This window comes from Acomys minous (genome assembly GCF_964271855.1).
Source record: "Acomys minous genome assembly, chromosome: 20".
Lineage (NCBI taxonomy): Eukaryota > Metazoa > Chordata > Mammalia > Rodentia > Muridae > Acomys > Acomys minous.
Window position 1 is genome coordinate 15,497,473 of NC_140502.1, and position 22,253 is coordinate 15,519,725.

General features: G+C 48.0%; 2 protein-coding genes across 6 annotated transcripts in view; one reads left to right on the forward strand and one right to left on the reverse strand.

Moving 5' to 3' along the window:
* Positions 1 to 1,136, reverse strand: part of LIG1 (DNA ligase 1) — a 38,638-nt gene extending 37,502 nt beyond the window's left edge. Inside the window, exon 1 of one of the 3 annotated variants that reach the window (XM_084770111.1) lies at positions 996 to 1,136. The gene's annotated coding sequence lies outside the window, so the exon portion shown is untranslated. Of the gene's footprint in view, positions 1 to 477; positions 699 to 995 lie in introns of those variants that run through there. The other 2 variants (XM_084770113.1, XM_084770112.1) reach the window with 2 other exon arrangements.
* A 188-nt stretch (positions 1,137 to 1,324) lies between these two features.
* ZSWIM9 (zinc finger SWIM-type containing 9) lies at positions 1,325 to 20,575 on the forward strand. Of its 3 annotated transcripts, none has more exons than XM_084770115.1 (4): positions 1,325 to 1,491; positions 2,515 to 2,798; positions 10,004 to 10,316; positions 17,843 to 20,575. In XM_084770115.1, exons 2-4 carry the CDS (start codon positions 2,524 to 2,526, stop codon positions 19,814 to 19,816), a joined length of 2,562 nt encoding a protein of 853 aa, XP_084626241.1. In that variant the 5' UTR covers positions 1,325 to 1,491; positions 2,515 to 2,523; the 3' UTR covers positions 19,817 to 20,575. The 3 variants fall into 3 exon arrangements, with proteins under 3 accessions (XP_084626241.1, XP_084626242.1, XP_084626240.1); XM_084770116.1 differs by having other exon boundaries at positions 1,325 to 1,487; XM_084770114.1 differs by lacking the exon at positions 1,325 to 1,491 and adding an exon at positions 1,557 to 2,055.
* Positions 20,576 to 22,253: the final 1,678 nt, after the last annotated feature.

Genomic DNA, 22,253 nt, shown 5'->3' on the forward strand with positions numbered 1-22,253 from the left:
TGGAACTTTAAGACTTATTATTAAGGCATAAAATTTCCAAACCAGAAAAGGGAAGCCTTTCTCAGTGGTGTCTGTTTTCCATCTAATGTGAAAAATTTGCTGAGGACATGCAGATAGATTCTTCTTTCATGTTTTCATTCTTTCTTTGAGAGTTAAGTTTCTTTAGTTTCCACTCCCACTCCGCGACTAGCACTGGTGCTGCTAGGCACGCGCTCTATCACTAAGATACATCCCAAGCCCTCCTTGGTTGCCAGATGCCAGCTTCGCTTTCCAAACGTCCCTCTCGCCTTGACAACGTCCTTCTGCTCTCCCTGCCCAAGTTTCTCTGCCTCCTCAACTCCACACAAGCTAAGTAACAAGACCTGACCCTCCCCCTAAGTGTTTACAGGCCTCTCACCTCCAGACCTCGTCTTGTCCCACCCGTGCCCAGGCCAGGACCCCGTGTTCCTCGTGTCCCTTTTTGGGAGCCAAGCTCACCTCTTTCCTATGTCTTGACACTCATCACGCCAAGCTTCTCTCGTCTTCAAGAGAGACCGCAAGCTGACCAGTGACGTCACCCTGTTCTCTCTATAAGCGTCCCATTACATCTAGCATCCTACGTTGACTGACAGCTGGCCCTGGCGTAGTGTTATAAACTCCACACACGGAAACCTTCCCTTCAGCCCCAGGCCGCCCCTGCTCTCGGGGCACAATTAATTCCGGTGGCCACGCCCACCCCCGGCCTTTCGCCTGGCCCCGCCCCCTTCCAGGTCTCCACCAGTCCGCGGCAGAGGCCGGCGCTTTCAGCCTACTGGGTCCACCAGTCAATCGGTGGCTCTTCCTCCACCCCGGCTCCTTGCTGTCCTCTCCCCTGCGCCCTCGGCCGCCGCGATGTCCCCACACCCGCTCCTCCGCCCGCACCCCTGAACTAGCGAAGCTCACCGGCGACAAGCGCGCGGCATGCTCGCTGACCCGCAGCCCCAGCCCTAGCCACAGCCACGTGCCCATGGACCCACTTGTCTCTCCAGTCACCTAGCCGGATGCCACACTCACTCGCTCGTTCGATCGGCTACGCAGACCCGAAAGCCCCAAATTCGCGCCACAAGGATTTCGCGCGCAGACTTTGGCGGGCGGGATCGGAGGCGGAGACGGCTGAAGGCGGGGCCTGAGCGGAGCGCGCGCTGTCACCATCGCCCGAAGGCTGCTGGGAGTTGTAGTCTCCGAAGCGTGAGGCAGCCTGGAAAATGGGACAGAGTGAGGAGGGGAGGGGCGCTGTCCCGCACGGCATGCTGGGAAGCGGCCTCCAGCCTGTCTTCCCTGTGGATGGGCCGGTGAGGCTGCGAGGTCGTACGGGTGACAGGCGGGGAGAAGAGAAGGCTAGGTGAAAAGCCACCTTGCCAGGCACTGCGGGAAGAAAGGCGGGATACCGCGCGGAGCATCCCGGGAGCAAGGGCCGGGCCGGGCTTGGGCGCGAGGCATTGTGGGAGGTGGACGCCGCTTCGGGTTGGGTAGGTAAGTTGAGGGGGAGGGGGGCGGGAAGGGTGCACAGCTTGGGGAGTGGAGAAGCACCGCTGTGTGGGACTGTCAGGCCGGGAGGGGCAGCGGAGAGATGGGCTGGGAGGTTCTTGAGAGCTGGGAACCAGGCAGAAGGTGCTAAGCGAGCGAGGGAAGGCTCAACGGGACGTAGGCGGGGGTGGGGGGGGAAGCAAACATTAGGGGCGAAGAAGCCCATCTAAGGATGAGGAGCCAAGTCCAGAAGGAAGGTACACTTTGAGAATTGTAGCTATTGCTGGGAAAGAAGGGCCTGCAAGTTGGCCCAGGAAGAGAGTAAATCTTAGGAGGAGTATGGACCAAAGATGATTCTGACACTTCGGAGTTGAGTTTGCCACAAGTGGGCCACACCTCTGTAGGCAGAGGATCAGTGACTGAACATAGGGAGCGCATATGGGGTTAAGAGCATCTCTGGGAAGCACAAGCCACAGCCCAATGGAGCAAGCAGTTCAGGCGGTTGTATCTGAGAGGGCAACAGCTGCACATCTGACACATCTAGAGAGAAGGAAGCCAAGGTGTATAAAGGTAAATATGAGTTACGGTCAAATGTACACTTGTAGGAAAAGGGAGTTCCAGACCAGTGTGGCTGCTAGAAGTTATCACCAGGGATAGGAGACACGTATTGAAGAAGGAGACATCTGAGCCAGAAGCTAGGAATACATCTACAAAGACGTCCACAGCTGAGCTGAAGGCGAACTATTTAGAACTGATCCCACTTGTCCCTAGAGGTCACATCTAAGGCATCTAGGACTAGAATTGAAATTGATGAAGTGCCAGCTGAACCTAGGGAAGCAACAGGTGGACCACAAAAATGGCATGGAGAGTCCTTTCTAGAAAACAGACAATGAAACCACTCTGATCTGCCCAGAGACATAGCTGAGGTACCAGTAGCTGATCAGACAGTCTGTGACTAGGAAAAAAAAAACGGGGTAGCCCAGGTAGGAATGGGTCTGATGCCCAGCTCTTCTCCCCACCTTCGCCCAGGGCCCCAGGATGGAGCTGACAGAACCCCCACCAGGCACAGCAGTGCAGAAGGAAGAACAGGAATTGTTGGATCGAACCTTCTTCTCCTGGGCTGAGTTCAGCCGCTTCTTCGACAAGTGGTGCCAGCAGCGGCTGGTGGTCTTCTCGGTGAAGAGCTCCACACATGTGGCACGGAGCCCGTGGGCCAACACGCCCCCACTCTACAGGCTTATCCACGTGCTCAAGTACAGCTACGTGCTGCTGGTGTGCAAGGATGTGCGCATGCCCAACCAGTCCACAGCGTGGTGCGTGAGCCTGAGCTGTGACCCTGCAGGGGGAGGGGAACAAGGGTGGTCCAGACAGAGAGCCTCCTACCCACAGATTCAATACCAGGGAGAGAGGCCCACTGACTGCCAAGTACAAAGAGGCCAGGTAGGGCAGAATCAAGGAACAGAGGTTAAGCCAGGAAACAAATATACTCACTACAAAACAACGCACGCTTGATATACAGGGTCTAACATAGGCCATTGGAGAGAGTGAGGGACTTACTGAAACAAGCCAAAAGGAAATGAGGAACTGGTTAGCCAAATACCCAGAGCCAACCAGGAAACTAAAAGGGCCAGGTTTTGAACACCTACAAAAAAACCAGCCTGGAAGTCTGAACTGCGAGGAAAGCCACAAGACAGGAAGATATCTCTGTCCAGTGTAGAGCCAGGTTCTGTGATAGGAGCTGGGGATGTTTTAGGCTAAATTCTGCCCATCTTGGACTTCCTGACTGGCCAGGAAGATTGAGGTTAAAAGAATAAGCTTGCAGGTAGGTCCTGGCAGATGGGTACTGCCACCAAAGGGTTGGAGCTAGGGAAGCTGTCGCTGAGATGTCTCCAGTCTTCCTTGAAAATAGGACGAAACAACACCATGCTTCTGTATAGCAAATGGTCAGCTACTGAGACAGGCCTTTACAGTTCCCATGTGTCCCCTATACTGCTTTTCTTTACTGAATCATGCTCTGAGCTGCCACTGTTTTTTCCTGCCTGTCTGGTACCTGTGTGTGAGAGAGAGTTTGAGAAGATTAGTTTGAAGCTATGGGTAAGAGGAGAGTACATAAAAATACAGGCTGTGCCTTTGGTCTGCCAGACTCCAACTCTTACTGTTTACTAAAATGGGGTACCATTGGGCAATGGATTTCACACCTCCAGACTCAAGTTTTCACATCCCTGAAATGGGCACGACACAGATGAACCTGCTTCTGAGGACCATTGTGAGGAAATGTATGCATGCATAAGAAGGCATTTACCCCATGCCTGGCATCCTGGGCTGCCAATTAAGTGATCATAGTTACCAGAGTAGGAGTATAGACTCGGAGCTGGTGTCTACCTAGGATTACAGTCATGGAAGAAATAACTTCACCTCCCTGAGCCTCAGTTTACTCATTTGGAAAACAAGGAGCACAGAAGTGTCTATGTCATAGGTTTTAAATAAATGAATTGATACCTGTTAATTCTTTGCAAGGGCATCCCACATAGAGTAGGCAGTCCACGGCTGTTCTGACCTGAGCTATTTCAACATTTGTTCCGGGGGTGCGCTCTAGTTTGTTCCTTATTCTGGAAGTAGAATCGAGAGGTCTAATACCAGAGCAGCATTGAGCATGTGTCTTCACCCAGCTGTCTAGAGAGCGAGCACTTGAAAGAGGGACAAGACTAACCAATAATCTGCCTTTGCTAGGAGGACCCAATTCATCATTTAACAACCATTTACTGAGGTGAATACTGTGTGTTTTGAGACCTGAGTTTATTATCTGAGCTCTTGAGCTACTCAGAATGTAACCAAGGAGACAAAAGCCTAAAGGGCGGGAGAAATTTCAAACAGCCACATATAGTAGTGAGAATCAAGTTGAGGGTGGGGAAGAGGAAAGTGGTCCACTCTACTTAAAACCTTCTTTTAACATGTATGTATTTCGTAGGGAATGGGGAGCATGCCACAATCTAGGGGTGGAAGTCAGAGAGCAACTTGAGGGAGTCAGTTCTCTTCCTCTATATGGTACCAGGGATCCAACTCAGGTCCTTAGGCTTGGTGTGACAAGCATGTTTACCCACTGAGCCATCTTGTCCTTGAAATCTTAGGGATGGTCCACTGGGCAGAGGGTATGGCTATGGAGAGATAACATGGTCCCAAATTTGAACCTGATGACCCAGTGGACAGAAAGATTGCTTTCTGGGTGGAGAACTCTGTGGTGGTGGCGGGGGGGGGGGGGGGCAGGGGGCTGGTGGCTAGTTTGGGGACAGTAACTTGAGTTCATCATTTCTGAGCTCCTGTACCTGTCCTACACAGTTGCACAAAGAGGGTCTCTCTGGTGCCACAGTCTAGGGACAGGCCATGGCTTGAAATCTGTAGCAGGACTGAGTCCAGGGACTGGGGCTTCATCCTTGGGATACTGAGGAGTTCCAAAAGGCCCTAAGCAGAGTCAGTGCTGATTTAGGGAAGTCTCCCCTATTTGGGTGTGGCCTAGAGAAGAGGATACAGAGGCCAAGGAGGAGGCTGAGTATCTGGGGAGTGTTTTAGTATCCCACTTTCCAGAGATGCGTTGGCCTTAAGCTGCTCTCCACAACCCTCTGTAGGACAGTATTTCACCACATTTCCCATTATACCCCAGCCTTCAACTACACAAAGTCTTTAAACTCTGCAAGTGGAACAACAATTATATCAGACCAGTGAGATGGCTCAGTGAGTAATGGCACTTGCTACTAACCTGACCACCTGTGTTTGATCCCAGGGATCCAGACGATAGTAGAAAAGAAATGGTTCCCGCGAGTTATCCTCTGAGCCTCACACCTACCCTAACACACATTTTAAATTTTAAGAATAAACATGAGGGAAACACCAAACGGATAAAAACCGCAACCTTTTGGGGGGGGGATGTTATGGCAATAGCAACTACCATTTGTTAAATGTTTGCTCACCCCTCTCTAACCATTGTACACCATTTAGCTCCTTTCATCAAGCCTGGAAGAATGGTAGTATGTCAGCCCCAGTTTCCAGATCAGAAAACCAAGGAACAGAGTAGTTAAAAGACACACACACACACAGTAAATAGCCCAGCTACTGTGGGAAAGCCAAGACTTGGCCCCAAGTCTTGACTACAGAGCTTATGCTTTTAATTTCTGTCCTGTCTTGCCCCACCCATCTGTATTTCAATCATGGATTGTTAGTATAGGAGTCAAGTGTTCCGGTACCCTGATGGTCTCTGGGTTCTGAGGATCAACCTGTTAGTCCAGTCAAGAACGTTGTTCTGAACCCCTCATATGTACAGTCTGTGTGTCTTGAGATGTAGTGGGGAGCGTAGGATACACACAGGCATCCTTTACACCATCACCCTAGTGTACGTTGGAATCTATCCTAACCTCGTCTTCATCAGAGAGGACTTCCTGGAGGAGATAATGGTAGTGGTATGGTCTGAAGGAAGAGTAAGCCAAGTGAGTGTTAAAGAGAAGGAAAGAAAGATGTTTCATGACAGAGGAAAGAATGCTAGTGGCTGTAAAGATGGAAGGAACATGGATAGTCCAGAGACATTCCAAAACCGTGACAGGCAGAGCATGGTGGTGGGTGGTTTTGATGAGATGAGAAGGGTCCCTGAATGTGTTGCCAGGTGTTTAGGTGGGATTCAGTGATTCACTCGGGATATGGTTGTCTTTGGTATTTGTGCATTGATTCTAGAACACCTGAGGCCACAGGTGCTTAAATTGTGTAGGATTTTCATATAACCCATGCATATCTTCCTTCAAGTACCTATACACACATGGCTTGTAATACCCACTGCATGCAGCTGCTTAACCCTGTTGCACCGCTGGGAACATGACAAGGAAAATGTGTCCATAAAACAGTTTAGATGTCGGGGGCGGGGGGTGTTCTAACTAACTTGATTTTTGATTGGGGGATCTGCAGGTAGAACCAGTAGATGTCGGGGGGGGGGGGGGGAACAATGTAAACATTTGCTGAGCTTCTTTGAGGGCCAAGTGCTGCTGTAAGTGAGCAGGGTAAAATAGGTAATTCCTGTCCACGTGGAGTTTGCCTTCAAGGATGCTGGCATTACCCACCCCTACTCTACGAAAAATGGCACATTGAGGCATCTGTGTTTTGTCATGTGAGATTCTAGGACCCCAGAGAGGACATGTGTTTTCTGGCAAGATGGATGCTTCACAGACATGGTGGCATCCCCTGAATGAAGATCTGACCTAGAGGCAGAAACCACCCAGTTTCAAAGTGACCAGACCAGACTCCAACAAATGGCTATGAACTCTCCTTGGAATCTTGGGAATGTGCCATTTTTGGTAGAGCAAATGTGGCTGCATGTTGCTTTCACCTGATAACCATGTGGGGCCTATATGTTTGGTTTTTTATTTATTATAAATTTGTATACTTAATTTTTTTCTGATCTCAGCACTGAGGTAAGGAGGTTGTGAGTTCAAGGCCAGCCTGGATTGCACAGCATGATTTTGTCTCAAACACCAAAATAGGTTTACATTTCTAACTATCTTTTCTTATTTTAAATAAGGGGGAAAGTCGATTATTTGATTTTTTTTTTTCCTTTTTAATCTGCTGGGCTCCTGAGTATGCATGTGGGAGAAAAGAGGTGTCTCATGGAAAGTTTTCATTATATTATCGATGCTAAGGACAATCACCTGTCTCAGGAATGATTTGGAGACCATTTGGAAGACCATTTGGGGGCATTCACTACTGAGTTACTAGACTACCAAGAAACCATGACCTCCTGACTACATAGCAGGCTTTGTATGTTACAAGGGTTACCAAGCTAAGACGCTTTTGGGCTCATCCAACCTGAAACTCATTTTTATAAAGTTTTATTGAAACAAGGCCATGGTGTTCATTTGCATACATTTGCATATGCCTGTTTACAGTATATCTACTAATCTCACCCTTAGCAGAAAATATTTTCCAACCACTATTCTATAGGTAAAACTTACTGTCAGAGTGGGGGAAATGCTAATGTCACACTACTACATGCTGAATCCTCTTTCTGAAAGAGGTTATTATTATTATTATTATTATTATTATTATTATTATTATTATTATTATTAAGAAAATACTGATTTGTATTTCCTCTTCACATTAGTTCTTTACAATACTCATTATAACTCCTGAAATTGACCTTATGAAGCAGGCTGTGCTCTACAGTTTTTAGAACCACTATTCCAAACTCACTCCCACAGGGAGGATTCTAAGAGAGTGTATGCTGAGGTGAACAACTGGGAAATCTCTTAATAGATATAAGGGTTATAGAGTGCAGCAGTAGTCAGCAAGTGGAAAGCCTGGGAAAATCTAACAGTCTTCAAAGGAAGCACAAAAGGTACCCATTGTATTTATCTTCTATTTTGGGGTTTTTTTTTTTTCCAAGACAGGGCTTCTCTGTGTAGCCTTCACTATCCTGGAACTCAATCTGTAGACCAGGCTGTCCTTGAACTCACACACATCTCCCTGCCTCTACCCCCTGAGTCCTGGGATTATAGGTATGCACCACCACCACCTGGCTTTGTCTTCTGTTTTGTGACCAACTAGCATAATTTGATGGCTTAAATCAGGGCCTCATACAGACCAGAATAAATTTGAGCTTGCTATATAGCTGAGGGTGACCTTGAATTTCTGATTCCCTGGAGGTACAGGGAGGAGTGGTCTCTATCCTTTCAGTTCTGAAGCCCACACAAGCCACACAAACGTTTTAGTTCCTTCTCTGAATGTTTGACTTTCTTCTCTCCCTTGTAAAGATCCTGGTGATGTATCAGACCTCTCTCACCCACTACAATCCATACTTGTCTCAATATACTTAATTTAGTCACATCTGAAAATTCTCTTGAACAATATTAGGTGATACATACAGTTCTAATGACTAGGATGTGGACAATGTGAGGGGGTATCAGTTTCCCCACTGTACTACTACAAAACAAAGGCTTTCCCCCAGGAAAATATATAAAATATGCATGTTTAACATGATGACTTTGCCCAAAATAAAATACATATAAAAAATAATTTTTTTTTAAAAAAACCTACAACTCCTGTGAGTCTGAGGCCAGCATAGTCTACAGAACGAGTTCTAGGACAGCCAAGGCTAGACAATAAACCAGTCTCAAAATAACAAAAGCAAACAAACAAAAAACTAGCACTTGACCAGGTCTCCAAAGTCCCTACATCTTCCTTCCTGGGGTAACCAATCAAAAGCCACCACTGTCTAGAAGTAGAAGTGAACTTAGTCTGCCGCTGAATTTAATGTGGATGGGGAGCCCACAACGGGTTGCTCTTGTGTTCCTGGCGTTGTTGCGATACATCCATGTTGGATATGGTAATGGGTAGTTGGTTCTTAATGTTGTTAAATGTTACTTTTTTTTTTTTTAAGCCTGTTTTCTTGACCCGTGGCTGTTTATCTGGGTTTCAGGTTCTGGCTGGTATACAGAGTCCTGTGGTGCCCACGTGCAGACAGTCATGTTGATTGGGATCATAAGGTGTAGGACTCCATAGATTGGTACCACCCTGGTTCTTCAAAGTGTCTTTGACACATCAGTGGCAGGTGCTGCGTATCCTTGTGGACACTATTGTCAGTCTCTATTCATGAGGGGTTTTTTTGTTTTGTTTTTTAGTTTGTTCGTTTATTTAAGAAGGGGTCTGGCTGTGCTGCCCAGTCTAGTCTGGGGTTCCTGGACTCAGGTGACCTTCCTGTCTCTACCCAGAGTAGAGCAGCTGGATATACAAAGTTTAGAAACAGAAACATACCATCCATTGCTTGTGGTTTTGAAAACTTGGCAGGGCAAAAGCCATAATTAGAGGTTGTGGTTGCCTCTGGGGACGGAGGGAAGGGAGAATTCCTTAAGGCCTCATCTGGATATGGTATTGTGAAACCAAAAAACAGGTACAAGACAATCCGAAGTGGTGGTGTTGTTGTTGTTGTTGTTGTTGTTGTTGTTACATTTATTTACTTATTGTATGTATATGTGCTCACATGTGTAGCCGTCAGAGAACAGTTTGCAGGAATCTGTTCCCTTCTTCCAACTCGTGGGTTCCAAGGATCCAACGTAGGTAATCGGGCTTGGTGGCAAGTGTCTTTACACACTGCGCCATCTCTCCAGCCCCTGAAGTATTTTATTGCCAAAAATTTCTGGCAGTAATATAACAAGGTATGAGGTGGTTTGGGGCAGAGCTGGGGTGTGGCTGAAGGCTTTACCAGCGTGTAGTGGTTACTCTGTTGTAGATGCTGTTTCAGTCTTTGGAGGGTTTAAGCATACCAATTCTTTTTTATCTTCACAAGAATCCTATGAGGAAAACTCAATCACTTCCGTTTTACCATAGAGAGAAAAATGAAACAGAAACGTGTACAAATTCAGCCAGTTGGTATATTCTTAAGCCTCTCCACTCTGTCCTTGAAACTTAATAGTGGGGGTGGGGGACAAACAGCGAATTGAGACTGCACAAAGGGTTGTGACAGAGGCGCTGGTGGTTCCCCCTGCAGGCCTCCCCAGCCCAGCTGCCCGGCCTTCATCACTGTCAAGCTGAGCCCTTTGCGGGATCGACTCGTGGTGTCTGAGTGCCAGCTGACCCACTCCCACCCTGCCTGCCCACGCGAATTCGCCTACCACTTCCGCCCAGGCCACTTACTGGCCAATGCCTGCCTGCCGGTCCGCATCACCAACCAGATCTCCAAGCAGTTCGTGGCCCCTGCTGACGTGCGCCGCCTGCTGTCCCATTGCAAGGGCCCAGACCACGGGGTCCTGGATGCCCTGCAAGTGCTTGAGGGGCTCTTCCGTACAGATCCGGAGGCCAAGGTAGGGTCTCACAGGAGGCAGCATTGGGCGGGGAAAACTATGCTGACCGACTTCATAGGTCGTTCATTCATTCTCTTCCCCACACATCATTCATTCATCTGTTTATTCAGTAAGCCCGGGAGGGTGCTTAAGGTGCAGACACAGCACATTCTCTAGTGTGTGCTGTCCAGCAGCAATTTTCTGTCCTGTGCAGACTCTCTGATTCTGCATTGCGTTATATGGGAGCTCCAGACATGCATGGCTGATTAGCACTTGAAATGAGGTAAGAGTCTGAGTTCATTTTGAAGGACTGAAAGTTAAATAAGCACATTTGGCTGATGGCTGTCTTGCAGAAGTTCTAGTGGCAGAAACAACAATGCCCAGATATGATGTCTGTTGAGTACTAAGAAGAGGGCCCAAATGAGGGAAGATGCAATCTAATTTTTTTCTACTTGGGTCATACAAAGGAAAAGTATATAAACAAGTCCATTGTTTAATGAATGTTCCGAGGATATGCCCCTGAGGATATACCCAGGAAGCTGTGTTATGCAGTGAGATGGAGTGCAAAGTATTGCAAAGCAGAGGAAGTGAAAGGTGTGCAGAGAGATGATAATGTGCTGCTCACTACCCCTTTAGTTTGCACTCCGGGGGATAGAACTGGAAGCCTGCTTTATGCTGGACAAGTGTTCTCCCAGTGAGCCACGCCCCCAGCCCTTCACTGAAGGATTCTGGGCAAGCATTCTACCCCTGAGCTGCATCTCCAGGCCCAACTTTCTGTACTGCTAGTAATTTTATTTCTGCTACACAGTACAGTAGCCCTTAGCCTCATATGTTCTTGGTCACTTGAAATGACTTCTACCATGATTGAGGAGCCAGATTTTGGGTTGGTTGGCTCTTTAGCTGGCTGGTTGGTTTTGCTTTGTTTGTTTGTTTGTTTTGTATTGTTGGTCTTCGGTTGTGGTGGTAGGGTACATATATACACCTGCGGCTGATGGATCTTAAATGTGGGGAGTGTGTGTGCACCTATACCCATGCCACAGCATGCATGCAGAGGTCAGAGGACAGCGTGCAGGAGTCAGTTCTTGCCTTCTACCATATAGGTCCTGGGGACCGAACGCTGCTCCTCAGTCTTGGTTTTCACCTGCTGAGCCACCTTGCTGCCCACCCCCTCTAACTGTTGAGATGGACTCTCTCAGTCAACCTGAACCTCGTTAATCTGACTAGGCTGTCTGCCTGGCCAGTGAGCTTCAGGGAGCTACCTGTCTGTGACTCCACCTCCCACTAGCTTCTTATGTGGCTTCTAGAATCTGAACTTAGGTCCCTGTCCTTGAGTGGCAGGCATTTACCAACTGTGCTGTTTCCCAAGGCCAAAGCTGAGTTTTTAAGTTATTGAATTTAAACAGACCTCATCGCTAGTGCAGCTTCTGCATCAGGTAGCACAGAGCTGTACATGTCCAGGCAAGTTTGCATTTCTATGTTCAAATATACATATATATTACAAATATGTGTGTATATATGCATACATACGTGTGTGTGTGTTAGAACATATCCAGTGTGCAAAGCTGTATGTTCACAAGATTTCCACTCATATGTACTTGGGCTTTCGTCACCAACCCCACATCATCCTCCCTCCTCTTCCTCCTGTTATCTTCACATCTTCTTTCCTAATAATCCTCCTTGACTTTCATTATGTATATATCTGATTGCCCGGATGAGAGAAAAGTGCAATATTTTTCTATTTCAGTCTGACTTACTTAATATGTTCTCAGGCCCATCCATGTCCCTGTAAATGACAAATGACCTAATACTGTTCTTCTTTATGGCTGATTAAAACTCCATTAACCATAACCCACCCCCATTTCTCACATGCATGTATGCACGTGCACACACCACTCACCATTTGCATCTTTTTTTTTTTTTGGTTGATTGGTTGGTTGAGGCAAGGGTCCATGGTAGCCCAGGCTGGCCTGGAACTGGCTGTGTACCTACGAATGACCTCGAACCTTTGGTCATTTAGCCTCCACATCCTGAGTCCTGGGAGTACACTTTGTGCCACCATGCCCAGCACACAAGTGGTTTGTCTTGCCTTGCATGCTGAAGAATGCCAAATGTCAACATCTCTCCTTCTTTCTCTGGGGCTTGGTCAGGTCCCCTGAGAAAAGTCTTCCCACCTCCTGATTGGGGGGTGAAGGCCAGGCTGCCAGAGTCTAGCAGCTATGTGGGGAAGAGTTTGGAGCTGGCAGTCAGCATGATGCATGCCGACCCTCCATGGAGCTTGGAATCTCCCTCCTTCATCCTCAGGTGGGCCTGCTGTCCCCAAGGCCAGCAACTTTATCCATTTACCCTGTTTACAGACTAAGCCTCCGGTCACTTGGAAGAGTGACAGCATAGAGGGAGCGGAGAATCACAGGGTTTGCAACAGCCCTAACCTGGTCTTGTGGGAAAATCCTGTGTGGCCTGGTCCTGATGGGGACTCGGCTATTGGTTTCTAGTACCTCTCCTCTGCCCACTTAGGCTTCATAGTTTTTGTGGGTGAGATGACAGTTTCCTCACTTGCTTTCCAGTTTCCAAGGTAAGTTTTGCACCTGTCATCTTTTCTCTCTTCCCTATCTTTAGATGTTTAGGAGTATTCAGCCTGTCCCCCAGCATAGCCTCACCCAGTTTTTTCACCTATAAGTTCTTTCTAAGAGTTCTATATTATAAAGCATATTAGTAATCTGAAAAGGAGTTCTTATATTCCTTTCACTTTGCAGCAGTTTTCTAAGAAAGGGCACGCTGGCTTTATGTCACTATCCTTAAATGCCCAGTGCCATAAACTGACAAAGTAAAGGGGCTCATTTAGTTCACAGTTTTAAAGGTTTAGGTCAAGAGTCAGCAGCCTCATTGCCTTGGGCCTCTGGCATGGTGGTACGTCACATGGCAGAGCGAGCTGCTCACAGCCCTGGCAAGGAGGGAAGCAGAGAAGCTGTGAGGACAGGTGGGGGTCACAGCCTTTCAGATGCATACACCAGTGAACTACAGACCTGTAAGGCTCCAAGGAGTGCCACATGAGGACAAGCCTTTAACACGCACACCGTTGCAGGACCCTGCTGGTACCGAAAAGCATAACAAAGATTGTTTTTGGAAAGCTGTCCATTTTCTTTATCGTTCGTTGGCTAAAGCAAGTCATGATGCTGCCCACCTACAAAGATCACGAAGTGCAAATTGCTAAGTGCTCAGGGTGGAGAAAACTGCAGTCACTTGTCATGGTTTGAGTGTGAAATGCTCCTTTTAGACTCGCGTACTTGAAAATGTGGTCTTTAGTTTGTGACACAATTTGGGAATGTTTTGGGCCTTTACAAGATAAAGCAAACCTAAGATAGCCAAGGCTACACAGAGAACCCCTGTCTCAGAACAAACAAACAAAAGAAGCAGCATTGCTAGAGGAAGTGGATCAGTAAGGGAGCGCCTTTATAGCTTAGCCCAACTTCCTAGAGCTCTGCTTCCTGGCTTCAGTCACAGGTTGCCGCCACTTCACACTCCTCCACACTCCCACCCACACTGTGAAGGACTGTAGCCCCTAAAACTGTAAGCCAAAATAAACTCTTCCTCACTGCAGTTGTTTCTTAGCAGGTATTTGGTCACAGTTACTAGAGAAATAACCAGTATACTTTGGCAAAGGACAGACAGGAGCCTTGTCATCAAGACCTTCCCCAGGTTTTCCAGGAATTTATACTAACGTCAGCCACCTTGGGGAGAGGGGCATGGATATAGTCAAAGCTGGCAACCTAATTTATTGCTATTAATATATTAATATGTTCTGGAAGCTTCCTGCAAATTGTGGTTGTGCAGTTTACTGACTGTGGGACAGTGAACACATTATGGACAGGTAATGTAGTTTCTTGGAGCCTCAGTTTTTTCATCTGTAAATGGAGTTGATAATAACAGACACTGATTTATAGGATCATCAGGTGAGGCTTAAGTATGTATGTCAGGGAATGTGGGAACATTTCCTCGGGAGATGAACAAATGTCATTCACCCCACATAGGGCACCAACAACAGACCCAAGATGTAGTTCCACCCAAGTCTACCTTGATAAATTGGTGAGTTTATTTAGGGTTACGGGAGCATGGGCAGTTTACAAAGAGCTACACAAGTGAAGAAAATGCCTCTTTCCTACTAACCAATAAAAACTTACACATCTTTGGGGAAGAACTAGTCCTCTTGTAGCCACTCCCCCAGCATCAAGGTGAAGGTTTAATGGACCCATCCTTGTGCAGGTCTCAGAGAGACAGAGAGGGGGGCAGAGACAGAGAGAACGACTGCTAAAATCTCAAGAGAGCAGCTGTCATGTCATACCTAGATGACAGTGTTCCACAACACTGATACAGAGACAGAAAGAGAAAGAATCCAGAAAGTAAGAGGCCCTGTATGGTTTAATTATTTAATATTGTTGTCACTCCCTCATTTTCCCCTTCAGGACAAAGTGGAGAGTGCTATCTGATCGTGTGAAAGGGAAAGCACGTACTTGCATATAGGGAGGCATGAGAGGCAGTGGTTAGTGCTGTGGTCTCTGTATTAGCATCGCTAGCCTCCACCTCCTCTATGCACACACCTGAAACAATGCTCCTTGAGCTTTTCCGTCTCTGCAGATGCACCGCTGTGTACAAAGCTAGAGCCTATGAGTCTGCTTTTATGTCTGAGCCACATGGACTCAAAGCCTTACTCGGCCAGTTACTATCTGGATGACCCCAGGCAAGCGACTAGCCTCTCTGTCTCTCAGTTTCCCCCTCAGATAAAGGGAGGGTGTAATTACAGTGCATGCTCTGTGGAGTTATTAAAGGATTTGGCGGAATGTCTGGTAGAGAAGCTGCTTCGTGCATGGCTAATGTTCCTCAGCTCTTGATTCACCCAGAATCATCAACTTTACATGTATTTCTCTTTTGTTTTCTGCCTGTCCCACATACACATTCCATGGTCCGCCTCATCCATGCCTACAGCAATGCTCTGCATATCATGCTTGCCCCAAAAAATATTTTCAATAAAACTAAACTTGTTTACAATATATAGCCCCACCTTCATCAGATCTCAGCACACTCATAGACACGCACACATCTCTTTCAACCCTGCTTCCTCCTACCCCACTAGTGCTCAAGGTCTGAGCCTTTCTCCTAGACCTTCCACTTGCTAGCCTGCAAGACTTGGGCAAGTCACTCCCCTGGTGCAGTTGGAGACCTTTTTGGCCACTCTGGGGTTCCATTATTCACTAAAAGTCATAGAACACAGAAAGCATGTTGTACTCTTGGTTAACAGTTTATTACCCACCCACCCCCAAGATGACAGCTTAATTGAAATGTAAACAGCTCCATGTGGCTACCCTACTGGATACAGCACGTATGGGTTGAACATTTTTAAGTAAATTCAAATAACAGCATAAACTAATGGAGGCTGGAGGGATGCATCAGTGGTTAAGAGCACTGACAGCACTTCCAGAAGACCGAGTTCCCCAGCACCCACCTAGAAGCTTACAACTGTAACTCCAATTCCAGGGGATCCAACATCCTCCTCTGGCCTCCAAGGGCACCAGGTACACACATGATACACAGATATATATGCAGACAAAAATACATATAAAATAATTAAAAAGTAATATCTGAAAATATCGTAGTAGAACTATAACTGAATCAATGATAAACTTGCCGTATATTTTTTCTTAAAATATATTGAATCTTAGTACCCAATGGGGTGCTAAATGTGTGATTTTAGGGTTAGGAAAAGCAATGTCTTGCTTTGGATTCTACCAAAGCTATTATTTACTAATTATCTTTTGCGCTCTCTCGCTCTCTCACTCTCTCTCTCTCTCTCTATATATATATATGTGTGTGTGTGTGTGTGTGTGTGTGTGTGTGTGTGTGTGTCTGTGTGTGTCTGTGTGTGTCAGTGTGTGTCTGTCTGTGTGTGTTGCATGTACCCGAGCATAAGGATGCACATGACCATGCAGATGACAGAGCAGAACATCACTTGTCTTCCTCTGTCTCTGTGTTCTTGCCTTGAAACAGGATCTCATGGTGAAGTGAAAATTGCTGTTTTCAGCTAGGCTGGCAGTCTCCAAGCTCTCAGAATTTGCCTGTCTATGCTTTCCAGTGCTGGGGTTACAGTCACACAGCTACCTGAATTGCTTCCTGGTGCTGGGGTTATAGTCACAGAGCTGTGCCCAGTTTTTCCTGTGGGTGCTGTGGATTTGAATCATGTCCTTACGCTGACATTGCCTATTGAGCCATCTACTCAGTCTGTCCATGGGTTATTTAGTAGATTTTGTGAAGGCTGAACATTATCCAGTGTTTTGTTTTGTTTTTTAAATAGTCTTGCAGGAAGAGGTTATGTTGTAGCAGAATGGCTGTGGAGAGGTCTCTGGTTAAATTGGATTCAGATTCTGTTTCTACTGCTGTGGCTTCTTTCTTACAGAAACTGGCTGAAGAATCTGCAGCCCCTGGCCCAATATCTAAAGAGAACTGGGCCTGGGGATGTATCTCGGTTGGTAGAGTGCTTGCTTGGGTGGCTCCCTGGGTTCAAGCCCAACACCTAATAGAAACTGAAAGTGGCCACATGCCTCTAACCCCACACTTAGAAGGCAGGCACAGAAGGGTCAGACGTTCAAAGTTAGTCTTAGCTACATAGTTTGAGACCAACCTAGGCTACATGAAAGACCCTGTCTTGGGGCTGGGGAGGGGTTCTTTGAGCAAATCAAATGGTCCTTGTGAACTTGGACTCTAGAGTACATATCACTGCTTAATAATGAGGATGTTGCTTGTGCCAGGCAATATACAAGACTCATTACTATATTTCATCCCTCTAGTCCCAGGACTTGCTGTCTCCATTTTATAGATGAGATGGGGGTGAGGCAAGCTGCCAAATGCCATTCAGCCAGAAAGAATTAGGCGCAGGACCTCAGTCTGCTCTAGAGAGCTTTGTTTTCAACTGCTGCTCCCTCTCTCGGGCCTGGGAAGAGTGAACAGTCAGTTCCTAGAAGAAGAAACCAGCAGAAATGGAGGTTAAAGAGGAAACTGAGGCAGAGAGGTAAAATCAAGCCATGAGGTGGGCAGGGAGGCTCAAATCAAGACCATCTGATCTTGCCTCCACAATCTGCTGCTTCCCAGTGTCCCTCAAACTAAAATACAGGAGACCCATTGGGAGGCTTGTCTAAGCAAGTTCAGTCTCAGTTCCAACAGGCACAGGGTAGGGGTGGGGTATTCAGAGGGCTGCTTGTCTCTTGCAGCTAACAATATCGCACGTGCAAATGTCCCATATTGTGATATCAGATCAGGTCAGGGTATCCCGGTCGCAAATCCCAGAGAGCTACTAGGTTACAAGAGCACCAGAGTTTGGTTTTCTTACATGCCTCCTGCCAATCAAAAGATTCTGTGCAGATCTATGAACCAATGAATTTGCATTTTTATAGAGGATTAAGCTTGTGCCCTGGGAACTGGGCAGGGCAACACACATGTACACGCACGCACACACACACTGTCCCCTGACCTCTTTCCTTGCCTCCCTGCCCTGCCCGCAGGTGAAGCTGGTGTTCGTGGAGGACCAAGCGATGGTGGAGACTGTGTTCCTCCTGACATCACGCACCAGGGCGCTGCTGCGGCGCTTCCCGCGCATCCTGTTGGTGGACCGGCTGCCCGGGCTGCAGGGCGCGCTGGACCTGATGGCAGTGCTGTGTGTTGACAGCGCTGGACGTGCCCGCCAGGCTGCCTGTTGTGTGGCGCGCCCTGGTACCCCGAGCCTGCTGCGGTTCATGCTGGTCTCCCTGCTGCAAAGCGCTCCGGATGTGAAAGGCCGGGTACGCTGCCTCACAGCCGGGCCCGAAGTGGCCGGGCAGCTGCGCGCAGTTCGCCAGTTGTTGCCCTGTGCCCGCGTGCAGATTTGTCGTGCTCAGGGTCTGGAGACGCTCTTCAGTAAGGCACAGGAGCTGGGCGGCGCCAGCCAAGAGGATCCAGACCTGTGGCCACTCCTCTGTCGCCTAGCTGATTCAAAGTCTTACACCGCTTACAGCGAGGCGCTGGCTGAGCTGCGTTCCCAGGCTCCAACTGCCTTCATCAGATACTTTGAGCACAACTGGGCACCCCGCCACGACATGTGGGTACGTTTCCGTGCCTACGAAGCAACCCGTGACCTGGATGCCTGCGCTCTAGTGCGGGGCCATCGCAGGAGACTCCTGCGCCGCCTCAGCCCCTCACACAGTGTGGCTCAGTGTCTTCGCGACCTAGTGGCCATGCAGTGGGCTGATGCCACTGGAGAGGCAGCCTCCGAGGGTGTTAATGGTGACCGAGTGTTGCTGGAGACCAAGAATAGGACACAGACGGAAAAAGAGAAGACGAGGGGTGCGGAGAGTAGCAACTGGGGCAGGCCTGAGCGAGAGGGTGAGAAGGGGAGGGGGTTGCATGCGAAAGATGGGCAAGGAGTCTGCTTGGAGAGTCAGAAAATGAAGGGGCCTGGAGGGGCAGGAGGCCAACTGGAAAAAGAGCACTTGAGAGGGCCAGAGGTCAGAGACTGGAGAGGAACCCAGATGGAGGATGGAAGGGTTAGGGTGCTGGGGCCCATAGATCAGAAAGGTACCCAGGTTGAGTCTGAGAAGGCCAGGAGTCTTGAGGGAAGCCTCTGGAGGGACGTCCAGTTACAGGAAGAGAAGAGGGCACATGCGCTAAAACCTCGAGATTGGAAAGGGCCTCAATTTGAAATGGAGAAGGGACTAGACGATAGAAAGAGGAGGGGGGCCCATATGGAGAAGCCCTTAGAACCGGTCCCCGAGAACGGAGATCAGAGGGGATCCCAATGGGGAGGCGAAGGGCAGAAAGGGCCAGAGATCGCGGAGGAGAGAAGTGGGAGGCTTCGAGTCAAAAGGAGACGAGGCCTGGAGGACATCGTCGTTGTACATTTGGAGGACGCAAGAGCTACAAGCGTAGTAAATGGAGACAGAGGAGGACCCCAACCTGTGGGCTCCAAGAATGGAAGACAGCAGACGGAGTTTGGGGATCCCGAGGGGAGGCTATCAGGCATGGGGAATGGTGTGCCATGCACCATTCGTGCGCGGACTGTGTTGGGGGGCAATCCAGAATGGGCAGTGACCAGAGTTGAGTCCCTGGCCTCAGGGGAGACAATACAGGCAAGAGACAACGAAGGCCCAGGGGAACCAAAGAAGTTTTGCCGCCCCGGTAGGGATGAGGTCGTAGACTCCGAGGCGCTAGCCAAATTCCAAGCAGCTTGTGGGCCAGAGCTGGCAGACCTGGTGGCAGAGGAGCTGGCCTTCGCCAGGCAGCACGGGACTCGCGGTTTCCATTGGACCGGAGCTGGCTTTGCCCTTAAGGATGGCACCTCAGACTTCTTCCTGGACGGGGCGCTGACACACTGCAGCTGTTCGATCCATGCTGCCAGACGCCTGCCCTGCAGACACCTCTTTGCTGCACGGCTCCTCACAGGGGCAGCCTTGTTCCACATGGACCTGCTCAGAGATTGCTGGGAGAGATCTCAGGAACCCTGACCCTGTGCACCCCCGCCTGCTACCCTCCGTGTGGAGGTCAGGAACATATTCTTTGATCCCAAAGATAATAGGGCTCATGCCCAATGGGCCACTTCAGCCTTTCTAGTCACCTTCTGAGTCATCTAAGGACCTCCTCTTGGCCCCCTTCCTCTACATCCTAGGGGATGATGGCTATGATCTCAGAGATCCTGGAGCCACACCTGTGGGAAGTGCTAATGGCCAGAGCACATTGAAAGGACACTGCTCTGGAGAAGAATTGCGTAAGGAGTGGTGTAGGTAGAGTCAGCCAGGACAGAAAACAAGAAAGGGACAGCGCTGGGCCAGGGGAGGCACAGTGGAAGTCGCAGAAAGAAGCCAAGGTATGAGGGCACTGACAGGCGTGAAGACTGAGCGCCCTGGGGACTACCAGGTTGAAATGGGAGAAGCCAGGGAGAATGAGCAAAACTGAAGAGAAAGGGTAGAAGGGGGAGGCTTCTGTATGAGAAGGGGAGAAAAGACAAGAGGAGGGAGGGCAAGAAACAGGTCTGAGGAAGTGAAGCACAGAAGAAAAGAGGGTGGAAGGGAAGGAGTCAAATTTAAAAGGAGATGGCAAATCATAGGAAGAGAAAAGATGATAGGATACCCTAGGGAGTAGGCCATTTCTCAGAGTGGGGCAGTGGAGATGGCTCTCTGGTGGGACAACCTAAGGACTGCCTCAGAGGGGAGGTAACTAATCGAATGACTGTGCTTTGAGATGGGAATAAACAGCATTATTCTGGTCTCCAGTCTGAGTTTATGGCTTCTGCAGGAGTGCGGGCAACACAGATCCAGCATAGAAAGAAATGGCCCAACATTCCTTTGTTGTTTTTGTCACTGAATTTCTTCCACAGCCAGGTGAATGGAGGATTCACAGTCCATTGCTAGGAAAGCTGATATCTCATCCTGCTGCACCACTTCACAAGCACAGCAATTTCCAGACATCTGGCCATACCCAAGGCCTCTCAGTAATTTGAAAATGGGCTTTTGGCCAAATTGTAGCCAATGGACTCTTCTTAAATGGAGGACCTTATGATCCTAGGAATAATGGTCTTATTCCTAAGATGTTCCAAAATGAGATGATTCTAGGCCTCTCACTGCCAACTACCTCAGGCTAGTATGGGATGAAATTACACTGAGGAGGAGCTGAAGAACACAACCATCTATAACGTTTTTAAAATATTTATTTATTATGTATATAGTATGCATCAGATCACATTGTAGATGGTTGTGAGCCACCAGGTGGTTGCTGGGAATTGAACTCAGGACCTCTAGAAGAGCAGTCTTAACCTCTTAACCTCTGAGCCATCTCTCCAACTCCATCTATAACTCTTAAGTCCAGGAGATCAGATGTCCTTTTCTAGCCTTCATGGACACACACACACACACACACACACACAGGTGAGGCAGAGAAGAAATAAAATTTTAAGACACAGAGTCTATGATCAGGATGTAAAGTAAATATATAAATTAAAAATAAAATTTTTTTAAAAAAGCATAGAAAGAGATTTAATGAAATGAGTATGGTTCTTCTCATTAGTAATGTCACCTTGAAATGTTTGCCAAAACAAATAAATGAAAAAAACAGGGTGAAGTATACTTTTGACCCGGGGACAGTATGTATAAAAAAATTTTGCCTTGGGAAAGGCAAAAAGGAAACTGAAGATTAGTTAATATAGTTTTTTGTCAACTTGAAATTTAACTGTCTGGGAAGAGGAAATCTCAGCTAAGAAATTGCCTCTGACCTGGTTGTTAGGTTGGATTTTCTCTTGTTTAGTCGGCTTGACACAAACTATAGTCAAGCGAGAAGAGGCACCTCAATTGAGAAAATGCTGTCAGATTGAGTGTAGGCAAGTCTGAGGCATTTTCTTGATCACTAATTCATACAGGAGGGCCTGATCCTCTCAAGGTAGTGCCACTCCTCAGGGGATGCCCCTGGGTGGTAATAAAAAAAAAAAAAAGAAGCTGAGCCAGCCATGGAGGGCAGGTCAGCATGCAGGGTTCCAACAAGGCCTCTACTTCAGTTCCTGCCTAGAGGTTCCTGCCTTGAGTTCTTGTCTTGGCTTCCATCAATGGACTGTAACCTGGGATATGTAAGCCAAATAAAACCTTTCCTTCCCAAGTTGCTTTTGGCCATGGTGTTTTGTTGCAACAACAGAAAGCAAACAAAGATAACGTTCACCAGGTTGCCCTGTGGACATGTCTGTTAACCATTTTTCTTAGTTGCTAATTGATATAGAAGGGCCTATAGCCCACGGTAGGTGGTGCCCATCTTTAAGCAAATAGTCCTGGGCTATTTTAAGGAAGTTAACTGAGCAAGCCTATAAGCAGCATTCTTCCATGGTCTCTGCTTCAGGTTCCTGTGTTGGCTTCCCCTGATGAACTTTTCCCAGTAAGCCAAATAACACTTTCCTTCCTTCCC

Coding starts and splice junctions, on each gene's coding strand:
- ZSWIM9 (XM_084770114.1), top strand. CDS start 1,924: ATGGGGTTAAGAGCATCTCTGGGAAGCACAAGCCACAGCCCAATGGAG. Junction 2,799..10,003: donor CCCAACCAGTCCACAGCGTG/GTGCGTGAGCCT, acceptor TTCCCCCTGCAG/GCCTCCCCAGCCCAGCTGCC. Junction 10,317..17,842: donor GTACAGATCCGGAGGCCAAG/GTAGGGTCTCAC, acceptor CCCTGCCCGCAG/GTGAAGCTGGTGTTCGTGGA.